The 25,508-nt window shown below is 37.7% G+C and overlaps 1 protein-coding gene across 1 annotated transcript; it reads right to left on the reverse strand.

Moving 5' to 3' along the window:
- LOC149468424 (zona pellucida-like domain-containing protein 1) lies at nucleotides 1–24,444 on the reverse strand. Its single transcript, XM_089670172.1, has 11 exons — nucleotides 24,387–24,444; nucleotides 19,248–19,344; nucleotides 18,611–18,837; nucleotides 12,665–12,852; nucleotides 10,197–10,269; nucleotides 9,310–9,407; nucleotides 8,638–8,724; nucleotides 3,688–3,847; nucleotides 3,522–3,612; nucleotides 1,246–1,281; nucleotides 1–880 (listed from the first exon to the last, which is right to left on the reverse strand). Exons 2-11 carry the CDS (start codon nucleotides 19,333–19,335, stop codon nucleotides 777–779), a joined length of 1,152 nt encoding a protein of 383 aa, XP_089526298.1. The 5' UTR covers nucleotides 19,336–19,344; nucleotides 24,387–24,444; the 3' UTR covers nucleotides 1–776.
- Nucleotides 24,445–25,508: the final 1,064 nt, after the last annotated feature.

The following is a 25,508-nucleotide window of genomic DNA, read 5'->3' on the forward strand; positions in this document are numbered from 1 at the left end:
TCCAGCTAGATAGTTTTATTTACAAATGTTAGATTTTTCTAGATAAAGAAGAGTGTACATTAGCTGTAAGCAAAGGTGCAAAATATTGAAGTGTATGTTACCCTAAATATTTCACAAACTTGTATTTTATAAATCATATTCTCTATCATTTTCATGTATTTCTTCTATCTGTAGTACCAGGTTGATCCTACCAGTCAACCTTCTTCCTTGTTCTAAACTGACCACCCAAAGTGCAGAAGCTGATCCGTATTAGTGAGGTCAGTTTTTATCTTTTGACTAGCCATTCAGAGGTACAGGACACTCTGCAGACAGATATCATGCCTGTATTGAGTGATTTGTTCAGTCACCATTGCCCCCCTGTCCAATCATAGCCTGTGTCTGCCACAGACACCCTCCCAATAGCAGCCTGCCTCTTGAACACATCCCCTGCTAAAGCAAAGCCTTCATCCTGCCTTAGGCTGAACAGGCTATGGAATACCGGCACACTGTGAGGCTACGCAGTGTCCTGTATCTCTGCCTCCCAGAACTTTTTACCTTGTAAAAAAGATAAGAATGATAATTTCTGAAACTAAGCAAAAGCACTTATGGTGTCTACATAGTTATACAGTTATAACTGTATTAGAAAGTGTCTTTAACATTTTATATTCACAACTACTTTAATCAGTAATATATTTAGTGTTTATTATCATTCTATACAAAATATCCTCATAGCTGCTAATCATTATAATTCGGTTTAATTATTGCACTGATTACAGTTAACACGCTTCATAAGCAGATTAAAAACTTCTTAGGGAGCTAGTGGCGACATTCAGCCCCATAACCATTGTGATGATGAGTGCCATAAGAAGACTTGGCTGAGATTCAGACCAATGATATGTTCCTGTGTACAATGGAAAGAAAACACTTGTTAATATATGCAAAGGGAAATAGATATTGTGTTGTTTTACAACAAAAGAAACGTCATGCAGCATTGCATCTGTATATATACATTAAAAACAAGTTTATGTGTGCAGCCACTAATGTCTAATTTATTGATATATCTACTTTTATTGTATTGGTAATTTAAAGTGATACTTTATTGTCAGTTCAGCAAAACTGAATTTCACTGTTTTTAAATCAATAGAGTTTCCCTACACATAAAAATTTACTGGGGAATGCTGCAGTGTTTTGCATAAGCAATTTGCACATTTTGTCTGATCACTCTTTATTTACTTTACATCTGCTTTACCAAATGGAAATTCTTACCTCCACTGGAAACACTGGAGACTTGGCTTGCCTTGTCTGCAAAATATTCAAAATTCAACAATAAAGAAACTTGTGCAGAAAGGTAGTTTGAAAACAGTATCAGCTCAGAGATCCGTCACAATGACTTGTTTTGATGACCAAAAGCACACCATCCATCAACGTGGCCATTATGTCTTGTGGCATACAGCGTTAAAAGTGGCGTTTGCAACTGCTACTAGGTCCATGACAACATTCTGTTGGGCATTGATGAATTACGTGGATGGTGTTTTTTGTTTTGTACCGTAGATTACAGAATGTGTAATGTGTCTTGTTAGCAGTTATAGGAAGTGTTTTAAATTAAAAAGAGTTATGAGTTGTGTGTTATAGCATTTGATATTATAAATTGTAGGTAACTCTTGGGAGAAGGTAATGCTTTTCTTTTTCTAACCACAAACGTCTTTATGGACCATTTACAGTATGGTTATTTTACACACTTTTTACTTTCCTCCTTCATGAGATGCTTTGTAGACTTCAGAGGATTTTACAGTAATGTTTTGTAAAGTGGAAAACATACATTTTTTTCTTAAGTCTATGCCAGTGGTAAACTAGAGCTATAGTCTAAAAATAAAATCACTTCCCTGCAACAATTAGACTGCATAATAATAAACAGTTACATCACATGTATCAAAAAAGAATACAAACACAACGTACCATTGTCCAAAAACAATATCATTATAGTACACTGATACACTGAGAACTCAAGATGTTCTATTCTTTTTAATAAAGCAAGAAAAAGTTAGCCTCCTTTGAATTTTAATTGCAATTTGTACCCTTATTTGACAGATTTTCCCTCTCTTCCTGTCTTGGCAGGAAGTGATAGAACATATCCCCAACTGGGATGTAGACAAGGATAAAAAAAATCCTCCATTTTTGCAGAGTGGGCAAAAGGTTAGATCTTACAATATTGTTATTACATTCTATGCCTTCCTGTCTCAGGGACATCCACACATCCCAATTCTTATATGGGCATCACAGAGGCAGGAAATAGGTTGAAAGTCTATCCCTTTACAGCTGTCAGGAATCTAGGAATGACCAGAAAGGTGTGGACTGACACAGGGAAACGCAGGTTTCAGGTATAGTATAATAATACAGTTTATTATTAGCCACCCAGATATATATATATATAAACACACAGTGAACAAACCAACCTTCCACTAATCTTAGTAGGTGCAGGAACACAGGCGTAGTCAGGGCTGGAGAGGTGGAATGGTCAGGCCGGCCGTAGGGTTCTGTAACGACTGCCTGGTGGTACCTCTAGCGGTCCTCAGGGCAGGATTCCCCAGGGCGCGGAGTCTAAGTCCCAGTCTGCTTATTCACCAGGGCCCCTGATGGTGGGGATGGACTTGGAGCAGACAGGAACCAGGTCGCGGCCCCTGAGTACACCTGCTAGTGGTAGAGGGATCCGCCAGAGGTATGTGCAGGTAGAAAGCCTGATGTGAAGATGCAGAAGGTGTGAGCAGGGACGGCTGGATCCGTGCAGGATGGATGGATGGCAGAGTAGTTAGCGTGGTCAGACAGGCCAGGTCAGCAACGTGCGGGCAGCAAGGTACCAAAGGAGCAGGCAGAGAATGGTCAGGGTCACAAGCTGGGTTCAGTAACTCACGGGCAGCGCGGTACAGGGGATCAGGCAGAAGGATGGTCAGGCAAGCCAGGGGTTCAACAGGAGACGGTCAGCAGAGGTCAGGATCAAGCAGGGTCAGCAACGAAGCAGGAACACAGGATACCAGGTACAGGGGCTCATGGGAAAACATACACCAAGGCCCAGATCACAGGCCTGGTCATGCCTTAAATACACCTTCTGCAATCAGCCCCAGGTTTGGCTGATTGCAGGAGTGAGCTTCTGGCTGCTGAGAGCACCCGCTGGTCAGCTCTGGTACTGCAGCCCACACGGCAGGTGAGTCCCACCACCAGTGCTGAGTCCATTCCTGACAACAGCCCTAACAGAAATTGTAATTCTTTCCCACTCTTTCCAAACATAAAGTAGAATGTTTGACTACAATTAAACTTGAAGTGCTTCTAGTTTTGGACTGTGAGTCCACTTTGAAACAAAGACAGTATTTCAACATCAAATGGAAGGTTTTTTACTTTTGCCTTAAAGAAATACCAGACCAAGGGGTATGCTTTCCATTATACTGAATATTGTTGAACAATATAATTTCCTGCACTTTTTATTCTTACTAACATTGGAGAAAAATTGATACACATAAACATTTCACTTTTTACAAACAAATCCTTACCAGAAACAATTAAAGGTCCAAATGAAACGACAACTGAATCTGTGGTACTATCAGTATTAGCCTCTCTCTTCCTTCTTGAAACTGGACATCTCTTTAAAAAAATAACAAATTAAAACATATTTCAGTTATATCCTCAAATAATCTGTTTTATTAAGAGATAACTTACAGTACACTGATCTGGTTGACAAAGTCTGGTAAAGCAGTGCAAGTATATTGTTGATGTCGGTTGTCCACTGTGCTGCACAAAACGGAAAGACTGGAAGCTGAACCGGGCAAACTTGTCCACTCCACTGGCAATAATAGAAGTCTGTTGTGCTGGAGAGCAACTAAGGCAAAGAAAAAATTGCTGTTGATATTGTCAGCAAAATAAACCAAAAGTAAACCAACCACAAAAATGAACATACAGTAAGTATTACATGAGTAATTACAGTATGTTTATACTGTTACCTAAGCAAGACTATAAAAAATTGAAAAATTACCTTTATAGATCATTACAGTTAAACTTTAGTGTAAAAAATGCTAGCAGGAATATTTACTCTACTCTGTAGGTCTCTACTGCAAGAAATGCCTTCCTTAGATTTGACATTGTGCTGTACATGTAAAGGCAAGCATATAATCTCTTTATGTCTTGGACCAGGATGAATTAGCTCCCATGTGTATGCACAAGAGTTAAAGGCTAAGTTCATCTTTTTGAACATTTACATGTTACACCAATATTTAGGGTGTAACATGTTCAGCATGCACCCCCCCCCCTTCCCGACACAGCGGAAGAGGGATCTTATCTTATCACATGCTGTCACAATTTGGAAATAGCATGCCCATGCGGGGCCCACAATGCTACGTCATTTTTATTCACAGTTTCCTGTGAATGAATAGTCTATAAGTATCATCAGCCATTGTAGCTGACAACTTGCAGTTCTCAAAGAACTACAAGGGCGCTGGTGAGCGTTTTCATATTTCATTGATCTTCCTGTTCTCAAGTAACTGCCTTGAGGTTTCCAAGCAAAAAACTATCCTGAGAGTCTGCAGGAACCTAACCTTGCACTGCATTGCTCTGCAGGCTTCTTAGAATAAAATGTATGTTTTTACCTGCAAAAAAAATATGCATTTATTATTTTTTTTCAAAAGGTAAACTTATCCTCTAAATCATCCTGGATCAACCAGTCAAGAAAGACAAAGTCACCAAACTAGACATGTACACACAGGAAATTTAGTTTAATTTTGCATGCATTCATTCATTGAAGAATTTTGTTTCATCACATTCGTTATGTTGAACCGATTTGTTTTTGGAACTTGTTTTGTATCTTTCGACATTTCTTTTGTATATTCGTTGGTCCGGGTCGATGCTAATAATTTCGCCTTTTTTTTTTAAATATTGCTGTATATTAGTTTTTGGTTTTGCTATTCATTTTTTGGGTGGATTTACTATTCATATATCAAAACTATTCGGAAGGATTCAATATTTTCAGACACAATGGAATAAATAGTGCAAAATTCAATGACCCCGAATTTTTCAAACCTAAAATGTGCTATAAACTGTGGAACTGAACTGACTGGCTGTGACAATTACAAATTGAATTTAAATTACAAATATACTTTCACACAGCATAACAGCAAGGATTCTGACTGATGATATTCTGTCTGTGTGACAACACCCTGTCTGGGCGAGTCCCTGCTAGCCCAACCCACCAAGAGGAATAGCATGAGCTGAGTGAACAATATCAACTGGTGTCATGTGTCGCAAATGTGCGCACCAGAGGCAGGACACAGCCTCCATTTTGTTAAATATCTCCATTTTCTCCCCTCATTCTTTCCCCCCTCCCTCTCTGAGAGGACAGTGACATATGGCAGAGTGTGTGTGTGTTAAAAGTGTCACAGCCCCGAGCCCAGCAGGGGGCTACGTGCTATAAAGCCCCAAGGGAGCTGAGGCCTCACTGTCCAAAGAACCTGTAAAATTTAGCACCTCGTAAAGAGATAACACAGCTTTCCCAGGAGTTCAAGGCATTCCAAGGAAGCACGAATCAGATAAACACTTTTCAAAATCCATTTTTCCCCTATGTCTCATATCTTGGAATATGAGAGACTTACATAAAAACCAGACATATCGTCAGATTGGCTAAGAGGAGACGAACAATTTGATGGGTCACTCTCCTTGTCTCGAATACATAGGAAAGCAGAAAAGTAGATCTTGTGAACCATTCAGTGTATAATTTCATATTTAATATCTACTCAATCCTCAGACGAGTCTGCATAATAATCTACCCGCGGGGGGAGTGTCACTTATGCATATGGAAAGTTATGAGCCAAAATATGAGTTAGGAGAGATTTTGGCTCTAGTTGAGGTATCCGCCCAGACAACCCCTCCCTAAACAGGGCATTGATCCTTGACTTCAGAGACACCCCCTGCTAGGGAGCTACAAAATGGGTTGTCAGGCCTAAGAGAAGTTAGTTGAAGAAGTCTCCCATTTTAACTTCAAAACTACCTGGGGAGACCCATGCCCATTCGCTCTGAAACTTGATCTGCTAACCCAGGACTTTGGCAAGTACTTTAACCCTTTAACCTCTCTCTGTTATCTCTTTGCTGTGCTGTTGTTCTCTGTATATTTATATATATACTGGTTACATCTTTTTTCTGTAAATGTTTTTATTGCACCCTTTTTGACCTTTTAGTAATAAATCATTCCTTCTGAAAGTGTTGAACTGTTTCTATAGCTCTGTATTGCAATTTTCGAATTCCTGCCTCTAAAAAGAGCGTTACTGTGTTTGTTTAACCCTCTGTATAACAGGCCTGCAGTGACCGTGTGATACAGACAATTATCTCAACCATCATAGTGTTATTGCTGATATCGCCGAGTTTCCTCTTTCTCTGTACAAAAAGGAGGTGGTGGCAGTGTGAAGGGTTAATTGCGTAATTAACCTGACCCAGTAACAATCGCTCAGGCTGCCGGTACATAGATTGTGGTCCAATTAGCTGGAAAATCATTGTACAGGGTGCAGCTGGGTGTGGCATTGTTACGCACATGACATCGCGGTTTTATATTGGCTAGTCCTTCGGTCACGAGTTTGGTGAGAAGGGCTGGGGTCTGATGCCGCGCTCATCACATATTGGTGACAGCGATCGTGGGATTGTCACATATTGGTGGCAGCGATCTTGCGTTCGTCACATCATGTGCATCTGAAATTAACAAATGGAACGACATTCGGCTCCAATTGTTATTCAAATATGAATTATTGGAAAAAAATTTAATTCATTTCCCCATCGATCCAAAGTACTAACACATTATGTGACATCATCTGAATGCAACAAACGCATTTGTTCATTTTATTATAGCTTTTTCCTGATTTGTTGACATTCGTTACTATGTCCATTCTGTGATTTGCATACATTCCAATCTTCAAAAATCACATTTTCATCCTAAAAAATCAATTTGTAACAAAATGTACATGTCTACACCAAACCCAAAAGTAGAAGTAAAGATGTCGGCAGTGACAAGGGAAATTGTGAACATTGCATGACTGGAATGAACTTAAGTGCAGCACTTAAATGTAACACCATTATGAATAGAAATTGTAAGTCCATTAAGAGATTGATCAATTGTGTTATTGACAATAATGTTGTAGGTTCATTCACAAATGTCTGATATGCCATATGTAGAAAAAGATGAAGATAATATTCTGTTTCTGGCTGATGTAAAAAAAAAAAGTCAATTTATGCACAAATATTGTAGTTATTAGGGTTACGTGGAGTGATAGAAAAACTGATTTTTCTGTAAAATTTCTGAAATTTTGTTTAAATTAGTCTAAAATGTTTGCAAGCAAAATAGCACATGTTGGGGCGAATTACTAAAACTGGTCCAGCTGCCCTTGGTAGTCAATCAGCTTCTAACTTCAGCTTGTTCAATTAAAGGATAAGTTCACCTTTTTGCAAAAAATAATAAATTAACATTTTTTGCAGCTAAAAAAATGCGCATTTATTATTTTTTGTTTCTGTAATGCTTGTAAAACATTCCACCAGAGATCAGCAGATCGCTAGTGCCATACAGGTTTCTTGCAGATCTGTCAGTATGCCAGCTTGCCCGTATAGGATGTACGGGCAAGAAGATATACTGACCAGAAGAATCAATGAACTACCACAGTGCCCTGGTAGTTCACTGAGAACTACAAGCTGACAGCTGCAAAAGCTGTCGGGACTTGTAGTTCATTCATTTACAGAACACCGTGAAGGAATAACACGGCCACAGGACCACTTTTTTTTTTAATTGTGACAGGTAGCAGGGAGGAGAAAAGGAGAAGTTTCCCTAATAGCTTTCACAATGTGAATTGGAGAGGAGCAGGGGCCGGTCTGTTTGTAACATGTTACATGTTACACACTGAATATGGATGTAACATGTTACGAAAGGTGAACTTATCCTTTAAGCTTGGACGAAAAAAAACTTGGACGCTGATTGGTTTCTATGCAGAGATGCACCACATTTTGCCTTCTCCAGTTTTAGTAAATCAACTTGAGTATTTTATGTTCTATCAAAAAATATATGATCATCATCTCAAAGCTGCCATGGTGATCAGTTCCTTGTTGATAAATAAAGACAACCCTTATGGTAGCTCAAACACTAACCCTAACTATAAGCCTTACCCTAATAACAATGCTAGCCCTTCATTGATTAGCAAATAAAACATTTACAGTATCTTTGACACCAATAGCAGATGCATCTCAAGAGTAATGGCAGAGTATGTTGAGTATGACTGGTTTCTTTGGCTAAACATTGATTTGCAGGACAATGCACAAATCAGAAGCATATGTATGAAAAGAAAATGAGAGGAGGTATTTTTTTTATCCATGGATAGTTTAAGAAAACCATACATTTTACATTAAACTTATACAACTACTATTCAAGTGGTAGTACATCTACTACATCAACATATTAAAAAAGTACAATTCCTATTTGCTTTGTTAAAAACAATAAAATAGCCATATAGATATACAGTATGTCCCTGTTATTGTCCATGTTTTATTTGTTTTATTTGTTATTTAAACTGCTGTTATCATTCAGTAAAACTAGATGCCTAGAGGTGTTGCCTCTTTCTTTATTACATAAGATATAACACAGGCAGTTACCTAGTGAAGAAATTGTAACTGTCATTTTGTGCAGGTGAAACAAAAGGAGAAGGAGTAGCAAAGCATCGATCCAGGAATACATTGTAGCTGTGGATAAATGAGAAAAACAATTCTATAATACTGTGTATCTGCAAATCCTTTATATCTATATTGTTTTAAATCTCAAGGGAGCTGTTAATAATCACATTTAAACTTGTAAACACGATTAACTCTAAATACAATTTCTAGGAAATTCATAATAAATATAGAATTTGAAAAATAGATCAGTAGAAAACATTTTCTATCCAGACAGAATAAAGCTGGCCATACACTGATCGAAATTCGCCCAGTTCATCAGAGACTTGTATTGATCAGTGAATGGTCTGAGTCACTGAACTGTATTTACTCCAAGGTAGAAGTTAATGCTAAAAACAGAATAAAAAAATATCAACTTATTAAATTAAGAAGTGTAGAAAGAAATGGTGATGACGTGCCAACAGCAACCTATCAACTGTTTCATCAGTTTAGAAATGTTAGGACAATGATGGATAATATGTTGCTAGAGGTGACTACATTCTTGCATTGTATTTATGACTTATTAAAAGAGGATCAACTGATGGAACAAGATTATACTTCTTTTTTTTTTAACAAATTATTACTTTTATTATTATTTATTGCATAAAGCTTACATACCTTGTTGCTGTATTATTAATGCTTACTTGAACATATATTGTTTGTTTCAGACCATAAACTGTTGAGTTTGATGCAACTGGTGTAGAAAAGTTTTTATCCTATTTAAACAGATAAAAAAAGATTGCAACACTTTATAACTATAATAACTGACAATTAATCAGATGAACAATAAAAATCAGCAAAAACAAAATGTTACTATATATTCTGATTGTAATTCAATCTCTTCAGTAGAGATAGACAAATTATTATTTGTTCTACCGCCAATATGCGTGGATTGGACACAACATTTACTTTACTGGAATATATGGAAAGCCTGAATAGGTTTTGTGGGGGTTTTAAAGTATATATAAAACCATACTTTGTTACTTTTTTAATTTTGCAAGAAATAGGGAAAGGGTAAAATCCATGTTTTTTTTTGTCCCTTTGAGGATGTTTCCCTTTCCTATGAATCATTTAGATGCAAAAGGAAGTGAGAAAATCTGTCAGAAATGAGATAATCCATTCATAGACAGTTGCCATCAGAACAAGTACTTTTACAGCAGGGACACAGACAGAAATAAATACCTAACAGAAGTTCAAACCCTTTTCAGGATCTTTTCTCTTTATTTTCACCTGGTAATCCTGCAAATAACACATTTCCTGTCCCTTCATGTCTACACTCATTTCTTCCCTGTATCTATAGAGGGAGCCTTTTTGACATTTCCATTGCAAGGTGGATTGATGGGACTAGTAATTTACACAAGAAAGATAAAGATGTTTGTGCTTTCTTTTCAGCTCACAGGAAGACAGTATATCTGGCAAGCTTTACAGGTATTTTCTGTACTTCTGAAAAACTAACAGTAATGCAGCAATCACATCTAAATACAAGGGTTTCCATTCAAACTTACAGTGAAAATCTGCATTCGCAAGGTACTGATAAAGCTACCATTGTTGCTGTTAACAACTACTTCTCCAAATGATCTAGAAACAAGAAAGGAAGAATACATCAAATGTGCCTCTGAAGACAAAATACTAAAATATTAACTTCCAACTCCAAACAGGTTTTTTTGTTAAGAGGATGGGTTAACACCTCTGGGAGTTTTATTACATTCTCTTTCTCCTGCAAGATTTTCCCCTCTTCCTGTCATAATGTGATGAGGACTTAGGATGATGGGTTATTAAATATTTAGGCTCTATCAAATTGTGATTTCGTGTTATGCAATAATTTGTTGGCTGTCGGGCTGCAAAACATAGGCATCTGGAAACACCGATGCAATAGAAAAACTGACATAGTGGCTACTGTACTAGCCTAAAACACTTCAACACACATCAATCTATTTTTGTGAATGCCCACCTCAGGAACCAGAAAAGATGGCTGCATCTGCAGCTAGACAGCTCTCAATTTTCCATCAATTGTTGCTATTGTCTGTATTTTGTTATATATAAACTGTAAATATTTTTCTTGCACTACTTTTCTTTTTATTAAAATGCTATTTAAAAATCAAGCTGATTCAAATTGACAAACAAAACCGAAAGAATTCCTGCCTCTTTGGAGAGAGCACCATATTTGTAACTCTGTTACCTTCCTGTCTGTGTGGCAGTGACATTTTTTAAAGGTCAGAACTGTTACAGCAGATACTGTGAATATGTGGTAAAAACATGCAAAGCTCAAAAAGATACCTGAGCTTCTTTTGCCACATTTTCCTTATTGAGGTATTTCAGGAAAATACTGCATTATGGCCACTGGATGGAGCTGGCAATCATAGGAAATAAACATATTAGGCATATTACAGGGAATATTGATGATGGCTGTGTGAATGCTTGAGGCATTTGCATAGTGACTCTTTTTTATAAATAGACTCCTATATGGCCAAGCATTCATTGACACCTGGCTAAATGGAAGATGAATGTACAAACTGATGTAAACATACTCCATATTTTCTTAGCAAAAACGTGACTGAATGGATGATGCCTGCATGAAAGGACCCAAAGAAAGCCTAACCATTAGATCTTTGTGAATGAGTTGAAGAAGGTTCCCTCAATCGAGTACCTCTCCAAATCTTAGCATGTTCATTGTTATAGAACAAGCCGTGGATAGGTACTTTAACCCCTTCTCTCCCAAAAGCCTGCATAGTCTCTTGGCTGGCTGTACAACTTTTGTTTCTTTCTATGTGCTGTGTATGTGTTTTGCCCTTGGTGACATTACAGCCTGTATTTGCTTGATGGGACAATATTTTGTATGTGATCATATGTAGATTGATATTGTTCTCTACCTAGTGCATTATATAACTGGAGTTATTCTAATAGGCTGCTTCAACTTACAACAGCACTTTGTACACTGTGATGTATCTAAAATGCTCCTGACCACGGCATTCTGTATGCTGGGCTGAGCATGACATATTCCTGACCACTGTACTCTGTATGCTGGGTTGAGCATGACATATTCCCACTGTACTCTGTATGCCGGGCTGGGTATGACATATTCCTGACCACTGCACTCTGTATGCTGGGATGGGTATGACATACTCTTAACTACTGCACTCTGCATGCTGGGCTGGGCTGGGCATGACATACTCCTGATCACTGCACTCTGTATGCCAGGCTGGGATTTGTATTGTATACTTCTGATCACTGCACTCTTTTTGCTATATTGTATAAAGGTTGCTCGGTATTCATTTGTCAAAGACAATGTTAATGAAGTTCCTCTACACTGAGGTAAGAAAGTCCTCATTACTTGCTCTACACCCCCCCCCCCCCCGATCTCTAAAATCCAACCTGCCTCCTCTCATGATCCAGTGCTTTCCTGGATGTAGCACTGCTCTCCCCTCTCACAGGAGACACAGGCAGCAGCGGGAACCCACAGGAAGGAGGAGCAGACAGCACTGGTGGGGGGACTCCAGAAGAGAAGGTAAGGGATCACTCACAATACCTTTGCACAGAGTAGGTAAGTATAACATCTGTTTATTCTAACACAAAATTGTAGCCTTTACAATCACTTTAAAGCATATTTTGTACTATGTACAGGTACTATGGAATATGTTACTGTGTCCACGGTGAGCAGGCTTGTTTTAAGCCCCTGTAACTGTTAGCACATTTTTTCAAACCCACAATTTATACTCCTTTGAGTACTCAAGGCTGATTCCCCCTCCCCAGGTTAAAAAGATAACTATAGCCCTAGAGCCACCGAATTGTCTGAAATGTCTTTGTATCATATGATGTAGCAATAACAGTCCCCTTCAATGGAAGCACCTGAACGTAATAAATTATAGTGTTGTCCACATGCCTTTGCCACATTTGTAATAACTAACTGCATAAGACTTCTTAGCAAAACTACCTTTAAGCAAATTCAGATGTTAAATGTTTTAAATATACTTACGTTAAAAGTTCAGTATTGTTCAAGAAGTACTGCATAGGATAGTGACAAGAAAAATTATAGTGTAAGTTTGTGCTGTAGGAGATAATTCCCAATTCTGATAATGGCAAGGAATCCACAAATCCAGAGATGACTACTGTTTGGATATTTGAATATTGGCTGAATGTTCCACTGCCAGTTTCACTCACAATCTGTGTAAATATGAAAAAAGATTGCAAAAAATGATTACTTTGTTTTAATTTTAAAATACTTCTACCTTTGGATGTAAGAGGCCTCATGCACACAGCTGCTCCGAGGGGCATCAGGCATTATTCTTTTCCTGTTTCCAAATGCCCCTCCATCTTAGCCTATGTGTCCATGCACACATAGACTTTTAGCAGCGTATAGTGGCAGAAGAGTTTAGAGGCAGGAAAAAAACGCACTGCCAGTGCATCCAGGAGCAGGAATGTTTTGGCAAAAAAAATGCTTGACGCTTATAAACGCATGTGAACGCATCTAAATGCATTTTAACACTAGGCACATTTAGCACTTGAACTTTAATTAATTTTAGTGGCAAGAATAAATTATTATTTTGACCAATGAAATGAATTAACGACCAAATGCTTGATGCCTGTAAACACGCCTAAATGCTTGTACAAGCATTAGACACTTTTAACCTTTCCTGCAAAAACACTGCTACCAGGAGGAAGGCTTCTAAAAGAGTAAAAAAGAAAAGAAACTTTTGTGTGTATGAGGCCTAAGGCTTTTTCTTTTAGATGCTCTTTATTATTTTCATTGTAACATGAAACAAACACCGTGACCATTAGAATACAGCCAGATTACTAGTCTATGTCCTGCGTAATATATACATTTAGGTCCATATATATTTGGACACAGGCACAATTTTAGTTTTTTTCAGGTATTTACCAAAACATATTCAAGCTATAGTTATATAATGGATATGGGCTGAAAGTGCACACTCTCAGGTTTAATATGAGGGCATGTACTGTACATCCAAATTGGGGGAAGGATTTAGGAATTACAGCTCTTAAGAGTAGCCATTCCCCCTTTTTCAAATGACCAAAAGTAATTGGACAATTGAATAAAAAGCTGTTTCATGGCCACGGGTGGGCTACACCTTCAGTATTTATTCGTCAATTAAGCAGGTATAAGGTCTGGAGTTGATTCTAAGTGTGGTATTTGCATTTGGAATCTATTGCTGTGACCCTACATCATGCGCTCAAAGGAGCTGTCCATGAAAGTGAAACAGGCCATTTTAAGGCTTCAAAAACTAAACAAATCCATCAAAGAGATAGCAGCAACATTAGGAGTGGCTAAAGCAACAGTTTGGTACATTCTGAGGAAAGAAGAACCCACTGGTGAGCTCAGCAACATAAAAAGGCATGGACGTCAACAGAAGACAACAGTGATGGATGATCGCAGGATCCTCTCTATGGTAAAGGAAAACCCATTCACAACATCCAGACAAGTGAAAGACACTCTCTAGGAGGTGGGTGTATCATTGTCAAAGTCTGCAATCAAGAGAAGACTTCACAAGAGCAAATACAGAGGGTTCACCACAAGGTGCAAACCATTCACAAGCCTGAAGAATAGAAAAGCCAGATTTGACTTTGCCAAAAAACATCTAAAAAAGCCAGACCAGTTCTGGAAAAGCCTTCTTTGGACGGATGAAACTAAAATGAATCTGTACCAGAATGACGGGAAGAAAAAAGTCTGGAGAAGGCTGGGAACAGCTCATGATCCAAAGCACACAACGTCATCTGTAAAACATGGTGAAGACATATATATTTGGACACAGGCACAATTTTATTTTTTTTTGGTTCTGTATGCCACCAGAATATATTAAAACAAACCAATCCAAATCAATTTGAAGTGCAGACTTTCAGCTTTAATTCAAGGGGTTAAACATAAATATCAAATTACAAATTTTAGGAACTGCAACCATTTTTATACACAGTCCCTCCATTTTCAGGGGCTCAAATGTAATTGGACAAATGAATATAATCAGAAATTTGGGTCATTTGTGTTTATTGATGTGTTTAGAAATATACTGTCAGCCCAGATTCAGCCAAATGCAGCAAAGTTGATTGAACGGCGCTTCACAGTACAGATAGACAATGATCCAAACCACACTGCAAAAGCAACTCAGGAGCTTTTGAAGGAAAAGAAGTGGAATATTATGCAATTGCCGAGTCAATCACCTGATCTCAACCCAATTGAGCATGCATTTCACTTGCTGAAGGCGAATCTAAAGGCAGAAAGACCCACAAAGAACAACTGAAGACAGCTGCAGTTAGAGCCTGGCAAAGCATCAGAAAGGAGGAAACCTTAGTTTTCATCAGCCATTGTTGGTAATGTCCATGGGTTCCAGACTTCAGACAGTCATTGCCAGTAAAGGATTCTCAACAAAATATTAAAAATGAACATTTTATTTCTGATTATATTCATTTGTCCAATTACATTTAAGCCCCTGAAAATGAAGGGACTGTGTATAAAAATGGTTGCAGTTCCTAAAATGTGTACTTGATGTTTATGTTTAACCCCTTGAATTAAAGCTGAAAGTCTGCACTTCAAATTGATTTGGATTGTTTTGTTTTAATTTATTCCGGTGGCATACAGAACCAAAAAAAATTAAAATTGTGCATGTGTCCAAATATGTCCAAATATATATGGACCTAACTGTATTGCATAGTTATTACACACTGAAACCTTCATATAGTATACATAGTTGAAGAACATTCAGTCGGAATATACAGCATAAACTGTGGTCTACAAGGCACCCAGGTGAATCAAACAGTAAGAAGGAATTAGTCCAGGGACCCCATATTCATTGGAAGATATAACAGAGGTCATATAGGTTTTCTCCACACCTTCCCAATCTGTCTCGATAATTGAGTTCATCTCATGCCACTTAGACCTTGCTCAGGAAGGGGGAGACTACTTTATTACTAAGAAGTTCTGAGTAATAATGAGAAATCAGTTTGCTCTCATCAGATGATAGTAGGAGTTTCTCTGAAACTGAGCATGAACCACATGTCTCAGCTAAAGATAAAAGAGAAAGTGGTGCTAAGGGATCCCAAACTCTTCCCATATTATAACAAAATCCTTTTATCATAACAAAATCCTTCATCTTACCTTCATAGAATAACTGGTGCAGAAGCTTTAGGCCCTTTGAGGCCCAGAATCCAGCACTATGCACCTTTAGGAACTCTGGGAGTAGGGAATAATGGGATTATTAAGAGAAGCAGCCCAGTTCATAGAATATATAGAGTAAATGAGTTAAGATATCAGAGGGTTCTCAGACAGGGGTTTATGATGGTGGTGCCTGGTATAAACCTGTGGTTTACTATACTCAGAGTTATTTAGAGATTCAGGGAGCACATAACTGCTGCCTTCACCGCTGTATAGCTGTTAGCCTGGTAGCACTTAGGCCAATCATGTATTGGAATTCATTGGGCTGTGAGATAGTATAAAATTGGGAAAAGTCAGTCCCACCTGTCCCACCAGTAATTGATGTGTTGTGAGGGAGATTGTAGTAGAGATGTGCACAACGGAAATATTTATTTAGTTTCATTTTGGATTTTGATTCATTATATTCAATATGTTAGAATGATTTGCTTTAAGAAATTTGTTTTGTATATTCACATTTGTTTCATATATTCGTTATTTTCAATTCAATTTTCGAAAGATGGCTATATTTGTTCTATTTTATTCTATTCTAATCTATTCCTTTCTATGCTAATTCTTTTATTTTTTATTCTATTAAATTCTATTTCTTTATATTCTATTCTATAAAGCAGCCTAAGTAGGAATCATCATTTATTTCACTTTCACACCTTACTGTATTTATTGCAATATGTTTCCATTTCTAATTCAAATTCATTTTCAAATTTATTTCAAATTCATTTTTGAATTTGAATTCGGGTAATTCGTTTCATTATATTTTATTTCAGATTAGTTGCAATTCATCACTATCAGTAATGGTGTGAACCTCCTGCGCTCCCAAGTGTTTCAACTGAATACAAAAACACACCTGGAGAAGCTGCTAACATTAAATCATATACCAGTGATTGTGTTAAATAAATACAATAAAGAATGTAGCGCTACTCCTTAAGGTACATACACACATAAATAAATAATAAATTAATAGGTGATGTGTGATCTCAAAATTGCATCAAATTAAATACAAAATAAAAAGAAATAAAATGTGAAAGTGATATCAATTATTATTAATTTGTGCCCATGATTCATTCAATCTACAAAAATAAATTCATATAACTCAGAGCATGTAAAAAACACATTTACATATATACATATATATATATATAATACCGTGAATAAAAAAATCACACGTGCCTCTCGTGTAGTGGGAACACCCCAATATAACGATACATAAAACAGTGCTCTCAAAGTCCAATAAATATTGATAGTGACAAAACGAAAAACATGTGCTTCCAATGACTACTGTTGGTGACCATAAATAAACAAGAAATCATGTGGATCTTTGGGTGAATGTGAATTCTGACAATCCGACCACCATCTGGATTAGCCTCTCACCTCATCACTTCGACCCTTGCGGATCAAAGCGCTTTTGTGGATCCCCCTCACAGATCCTCCAAGATAGCTATCACTCCAAATGTTGCTCCTTGTCGCACCCAAATCTCTCAAGACTTAATATTCCACCAATGGCTCCTCTCCAGGTAATTTGCAGCATCAATATCTCAAATAGGACATAAGATAGATCCTCCCATAGTGCAGTATATTTTATTTTCAACAGTAGGGACAGATAGCATAAAATAATATAAAAGTTTCTCACTCACGTGGCAGCCAATTCAAGACCTCATGCTTTCGGATGAGGGCATGTATGTATGGGTGTACAACTCAGTAAAACAGGTGTACCAAGATGGCCGCCACGCCGGAAATACGTCACCGCGTTGCGTCACAATGTCATGTGATTTCCTCAGGGCCCCAAAAATTTTACCAAAATAAAATGAAATAATGTGTGTGATAAATAGCTGTGCAAATATCATGAAACAAAAAATTGCAGCTACCACCATTTTATTCTACAGGTTCTCTGCTTTTAGAACATATCTACTTTTTGTTGGGGAGGGGGTTGTACAGTAATTTCTAGTAAAAAAAATTTAAATTGAACATGTGTGCTTTACTTGATACAAATATAGTGGCCTTTGCAACATCTGGGACAGGGAGGTAGCTGTGCAGAGATCATGCCACTGAAGTCTTTGAGAGATACAATGATCCACAAGATGATTCAATCTGCAGGCATTCACCACAACAAAATAAAATTCAATGCATATTTTGCTGTCTGTATATGAGCAGATTATTCATTCAATATAAAGAAAAAGTATTTGCTGATTCGAAGGAATGAATAGCAAACTTTCATATTTTAGACCAATTACAAATTATTACCTCAACACGTATTTGGTCTTTTTAGTGCTAATTATGTTAAAGATGAGTTAGAATTTCATATCCATCTGCTCAATATATAGTATAGGTGACACTAACGGGTCTATTTATAAATGTTTTCACCAAAAGATCACATAACTTTCACCCAGGATTCACAATTTTTTCAAATAAATCCAATTAGCAAATGTGTGAATCTTGGGGGAAAGCTATGTGAATCGTAGGTAAAAACATTTATAAATAGATCCCTAAGTGGCTGGCTTCACATCAACAATTGAAATCCCTGTTTCTAACATTAATATTTTCCCTAAAAATCACTAAGCACCATTTAAAGGCAACAATGCATCCTCTTTAAACAAACAGTTCATGTTGGCGTCATGTTGGCTTTATGCCAGCTATGCTCCCGTACTGGTGCATAAGTGGATATACAGGTGCATCTGCCATAGATCCTGCCATCTGTTACTGTATATCTATCGTGATGGTTCTTTAATTGCTATTGATGCTTCTATTTATACCATTGGTACTTACTTCCATCATGTTTCCACATACATTACTACTGGAGTCATCAAGAAGTAGAGTGAAATTCATCAACGGAGTATTGGTTGAGTTATCCCAGGTACCCAGACATGCCGTATTGTTGTGTTTTCCATTAAGAGCAAGCTCAGATGGTTTAAAATTAGCATAGTAAACTGGGCATACGTTTATAGACAGTTGAATATCTCTTGGTCCACATATCACAGCAATGTCATTGTTATCTAGGTAGACAAAAAGAAAAATACAATACAGCAACAGTTTTGGAGACATGATATTAAAACTTGGTAATTTTCCATTTTTAATAGGATATATCCATTCTGATAGTTTCACATTTCACAGCTTCTCTGGGCATTGTATCTACTTTTTTGGACAATTTTGATATAATGAAAAATAGTCAAAATCTGTTCTGTAGATACACACTCATTTAGAAATATTTTCTACCTTTTTTTGCAAACAAATTGAAGAGAATTTACATCACACTCAACCTGCCATAATGCAGAGTGCATGGTGAAGATTGAATAGAAAAGAATTTTACTTAAAAATGGCAACATTTCATTAACTGGAAGATTTCAGGACAACACTGGATAGAGGAATAAAGATTTTCTACATATAGGCACCTTGTTACCCATACCTGGAAGCCGATTATAATTTGGTGAGCAGACTTGTCCAAATGATGGATGTGAAGATACTACTAACAGCAGAATAAAGGCTAAATTCATTTTCAGATCCTATAACCAAAAATAATACATAATGATAAGAACTAAAAAACGAATTCAGAAAAAAAATAGGGTAGGTAAACATAAAATATTATATATAAATACAAGTGTGGAATTCAGTAAAGCAGTTACACAAATCTTTTCTGGCAGTATGGCATACACCCATGGGTCCTAAAGGAATTTTTAGGGTCTCTTCAATGACTGGCATAGTACCACTGGATTGGCGTAAGGCCAATGTGATACTTATATTTCAAAAGGAGTCAAAGTCTTTACCAAGTAACTGCAGACCTGTTAGTTTAAATTCTATAGTTGGGAAATACTGGAGAGTTTAATAAAAGACCACATAGATGAGTTTTTGCTAAAAAAAAAACAAAGAAAACCCAGACACATTTAAGCAACAGACAGCATGGATTCATGAAAGATAGAAGTTGTCAAACAAGGAGGTTTCTTTCTTGTATCCTTTCTTTTAATCCTTTCTTGTATTAAAAGAGGTATAGACTCCAGAGAGAGAGATATAGTTTTACCCCTGTACAAATCATTAGTAAGACCTCATCTGGAATATGCTGTTGAGTTTTGGGCACCAATTCACAAAATAGGATATCAGGGGACTGGAAAAAGTGCAGAGAAGGGCAACAAAATTGATAAGAGCCATGGAGGAGATCAGCTATGAGGAAAGTTTAGAGGAGCTGAATTTATTTTCTCTTAAGTAGAGGAGATTAAGGGGGATATGATCAACATGTATACATGAGTGGTCCATATAGTGAACTCACCACCAGGTGTATTCAGTGTTAATAAACCCACAGCAGTAAAATCAGTCTGTATATGTAGTAAAACATGATTGTTATATTCACTGTGGAACCTAAGGGGTTAATCCTCTGCATTCTGTAAAAAGGTTGTTTGATCCTGACTTCTCTGATTCTCCCCTTCTTCCAGTGCCGCCTCTTATCTCCTGATAAGACATATCATGTGGAATCATTCTGCACAAGCTCAGTGTGTATTGCTAGAGAGGTTTTTCCTTTCTGAGAGAGTGCCTCTGATCAGCACAGGGCCAATCAGCACTGTCCAGACAGAGGTTAGGGGTTCTGCATCCTCCTAGAGCAGAATGAAAACTCCCCCTAAAAGCTTTAACATGTGCTCTGCTGGCCACTGATAGAAGTCACAAGACTGCTCTAACCACTGATGAGAAAAAGTATTTAGCAGTTTATATTTACTAAAATAATTGAACTTCCATGTTCTGTGTACTGTGGGAGATCAGATATAGTGAATGCAGGGTCCTGGATTTAAAAACACTTTAAGGTCATCACAGAGCACAAGCAGGCACTCTTTACGTCTGGAGGAAAAGAGATTTAATCTCCAAATATGGAAAGGCTTCTTCAGAGTAAGAGCTGTGAAAATGTGGAATAGACTCCCTCAAGAGTTGGTTCTGGTGAGCTCAATAGATTGTTTTAAAAAAGGTCTGGATTCTTTTCCAAATGCTCATAATATAACTGGATGCTAATATTTACAGTGGGGAAGATAATTATTTGATCCCCTGCAGATTTTGTGAGTTTGCCCACTTACAAAGAAAGGAAGGGTCTATCATTTTTATCATAGGTGTATTTTAAATAATAGAGACGGAATATCAACCAAAATCCAGAAAAAACACATGACACAAATGTTATAAATTGAGTTGCAGTTTAATGAGTAAAATAAGTATTTGCTCTCCCAAGCAAAACATGACTTGGTACTTGGTGGAGAAACCCTTGTTGGCAAGCACATTTCTTGTAGTTGGTTACCAGGTTTGCACAAGTCTCAGGATCGATTTTGGTCTACTCTTCTTTACAGATCATCTCTAAATCCTTAAGGTTTCTTTACGTCTGGAGCTGTCACATGGTAACTTGAAGTTTCAGCTCCCTCCATAAATTTTCTAAAGGGATTAAGGTTTGGAGACCTTAATGTGCTTCTTCTTGAGCACTTCTTTGTTGCCTTGGCAGTATGTTTTGGGTCACTGTAATGCTAGAAGACCCATCCATGACCCATCTTCAGTGTTATGGCTGAGGAAGGAAGGTTCTCATCCAAGATTTTACAATACATAGCCTCCTCCATTGGCCCCTCAATGCAACAAAGTCAGCTTGTACCTTTAGAAGAAAAACAGCCCCAAAACAAAATGTTTTCACCTCCGTGCTTGACTGTAGGGATTGTGTTCTTAGGGTCATAGTCAGCAATTTTCTTCCTCCAAACATGGCGAGTCGAATTAATGCCAAAGAACTATATTGTGATCTCATCTGACCACAGCACGTTCTCCCAATCCTTCTCTGAATCATTTAGATGTTCACTGACAAACTTCAGATGGGCCTGTACATGTGCCTTCTTGGGGAGGAGGACCTTGTGGGTGATGCAGGATTTCAATCCATGGCGGTGTATTGTGTTACCAATAGTTTGTTTGGTGACTGTGGTCCCAACTGCCTTGAGATCATTCACCCATGTAGTTCTGGGCTGATCCCTCACTTTTCTCATGATCATCCTTACTGCATGGAGCTCCAGACCCACGGCGATTGATGGTTATTTTGTATTTCTTCCATTTTTTGCAAATAATCAGCTCTTTGGTCTTGCTCATGGTGGTGTCCAAGAAAGAGATTCTGTGGACAGGTGTCTTTTATACAAATAACAAGATATTGTTAGGAGCACCTTCCTAAATTGACAGGACTAACCTGTGTACCACGTGAGCACATAGCCAGTCTGTGGGAGTCAGAATCATTGTTGGTTGGTAGGGGATCAAATACTTATTTTACTCATTGAACTGCAACTCTGTTTATAATTTGTATTGTGTGTTTTTTTCAGAATTTTTGGTTATATTCTACATAATTTAAAATACATCTATGATAAAAATTATAGATATAGGAAAACTTACAAAATCTTCAGGATATCAAATAATTATTTTCCCCACTATATAGGTAAAGTTGGTCCAGGGAACATTCAATTGCCTCTTGGGGAATAAGGAAGGAATTTTATTCCCCTGCTGGAGAAAATTGGATCATGTTTTATCAGGGGTTTTTTTTTGCCTTCCTCTGGATCAATTCTAGGTATGGAATAGTGTATATGGAGGTTTTCTATTTGTGGATATTTGGGGGTTTTTTTCTATGTTGGTTAAAATGGATGGACTTGCGTTTTTTTTCAACCAGATTAACTGTGTAACTATGTATGACCCCTTATGTTTAATTAATTTTATTAATATTCAGAGAGAAGATAAAATGTATAAAAACTTTGCAATAAGGTTTTCAATACAAGTAAGCCCATTAGTAGCTGATAACAAGAATACGTATAATTGACTTTAATTAAGAGCAACTCTGAATTGGTTTACAGAGAGATGCCAGTGCTCAGAGTAGGGCATGTAGTGCTGGGAAGCTGTCATGAATGTGGCAGTTTCACAACAGGATTCAGCAACCAGGGTCTCATCCCTGGCCACCTTCAGCTCTCAGCCTGGAGATTCCCAATCCACCAGCTGAATGTAAACAAACAGAGTAGGGATGACCAAGGATGAGTCATTGGTTGTTATGTGCTGCGTCTAAGCCAGTGGTCTCAAAACTGTGGGATAGAAGCTTTCTTGCTTTTCTCCACACTTGGGGCATTATTTCTCTCACTATGAGCAACAATGGGACATAGTTCCTGCCACTGAAACAAACAAGGGGGCACTAGTCCTCTCAGTGACACAAACAATGGGACTTTTCCTCCCATTGATACCAATGATGGGGCACTATTCCAATCACTGATACCAACAATGGGGCACCATTTCTCTCCCTGACACCAACAATGGGACTATTCTTTCCACTGATTCCAATGATAGGGCACTATTCCTTCCAATGACACCAACAATGGAGCACTATTACTCCCCCTATACCAAAGATGGGGCATTGTTTACTGCCACTGAAGCAAGGATATTTTCTTCTCCCACTGTCCAGTCCAGCCCCTAAAGTTTGAAGGACAGTAAACTGGGCCTTTGTTTAGAAAGTTTAGAGACCCCTGGTCTTAGCATCCAATGCTGTGGTGTGTCAAGAGGGCTGATCCTAGACTGAGTATGGACTGTCCAATATGGAGACTCCAGGATCAGTGTTATGCCCTCACCATGCCTCCATACAGCAAGTGTATGTACCTGTTTCTGACAGATGGCAGTTAGCTGCAGTAATCTTCAGATCGTTTGACCAAATTGTTCTTGATATACCTCTGCAGTCAATTCCCATAAACTACTATGGAGGCATCTCTTGAACTTCCCCTGCATTGGGAAAAGGCTCTATAGAAGTTGATAGGGATTGACTGCACAGCCACAGACAGTTGCAAAAAGGTTTTGGCCAAAGATTCATAAGAATGACCGGGGCCATTGGTTTCAGGTAAGTAGACATCTGGGACAGGGAAGAGGACATTATTTTTTAAGGGGACTAGTCAAAAATGGATAACTGTGCTTTCTCTGGAATAACAATTGTTTAGTTATCCCTGTAAACCAAAGACAGAGTATTTAAAAATTAACCTGCCGAGCTCTCGCTTTAGAACACCCATACTGTTCTGTGAATCCAATGTCATGTATGATTTGTTTGTAAAACAATTATCGTATAAATATATATAGTAAAAAAAAACTGTGTAAAAAAGTATGAAGGGCACATTATTTCTGGAAGCTTTTTAAAAAGCTGTAAGAATGTCTATATTGACTATGTCTAAGAAACTCACAATAAGGCTGACTGATACAGAATAGTCTACAAAAAGTGTAAAAGACAATGATCATGTGTTAAGTGCAGTAACCCATTTCAATAGACAATAGTTTACTGTAGTGAGATGACAGAAAGATGAAGTCTTGTAGATTGCTATTACTATGTTTTGCAAATTCGCCAAACTGTTACAGAGTAATTAAATAGTTGCAATCTTTGTAGTAACAGATTTTAAAAAGAATTAAACTCTGCTAAATTTTGTAAATTTCATACATATTAAATTGTCATACACACAAATATACTGTAAAAAAGACTAATTATATGTAATGAAAAATAATTCTGCATTAAGTTACCAATAAATTGCATGTAATTACTCACCAGATACAGAGGTGTTAATCCACACTGCTGACAGTACGAAAATGCAGACAAAGTCTTTGAAAGGTTTATAAGAGCTGTTGAAAGACGGAAGTTAATTTTAGAAGTTTCAGCTAATACATATCTATTAGGCAAATTTTTATTTTGTGACATCAACTGGAATTTCATCTTTGTGGGTTTTTTTTCAAGAACAAAAGATGGTATCTCCAACAAGGAGTCATATTTCCAGAAGAGAAAAACACTATCCTAAACAAATGCCAGAATTACAATATATAGGTAACCCGAAAACAAAGCATAAAATAGCTTGGTTTTTGCATACTCATTCTAAGGCATTCTAAGTCTACATCTCAGAGTATGCACATACATTTATTCACAGTCTTATTCGCAGTCTCAGAATGTAGTGGTCTAGTACTTAACAAACATCATTTCTACTTATAGGGATATACCAAAACTCTGGGGAGACAATTATATTATTAGATGCAAGCATGGAGATATCCCATCCTCAGGTTGCTCCATATGATTGTACAAAAAGGGCTATAATTAGATGCTGGAGAAGGAAAATACCCCTATAAATGGCAAGCAATCTTCACCTTATACAAAGGGGGTGTGGGGGATAATCACTGTTTGCGATAACCCTTAGCTGACTACAGGATAGACTAAAGTCAGCCATAGACGGTTCAAATCTCACACAGTTCAGCAGGAATCGGCCGAAATATGTATGGGCAGGCTGAATGTACCCAAGTTGATCAAGTGATCAACCTGGGTACAACCAGCCTGTCGGATTTTACATGCAACCTGTGTTCTCCCAGCGGAAACGCCCCCCCTTGCTCCCCCACCAGGAGAACACAATGGCTCTGCAGGAGAAATTTCCCCATCAACCCTGACAGTTTTCTTGAATCCATGGTTTCAGGAAAGAAAATCGCTCTGTCTGTTGCCAGCTTAAGTTCTAATCGAAGTCAGTGGCTACTAAAGGGTTTAGCTGACCTCCCTGAAGCTTGACATGCTACAACTCTTTTTTTCCAGCCTGATTTCAACCCTAAGCTGACAACAAATCTTTCCTCCTCCACGAACCACCGAGCCGTCCATATTCACAAGCCCAGGCATGCCCCTAAAGAAATATATTTT

Source organism: Staurois parvus, unplaced genomic scaffold, assembly GCF_062004578.1.
Source record: "Staurois parvus isolate SC_StPar_1 unplaced genomic scaffold, SC_StPar_1.0 ptg000087l, whole genome shotgun sequence".
Lineage (NCBI taxonomy): Eukaryota > Metazoa > Chordata > Amphibia > Anura > Ranidae > Staurois > Staurois parvus.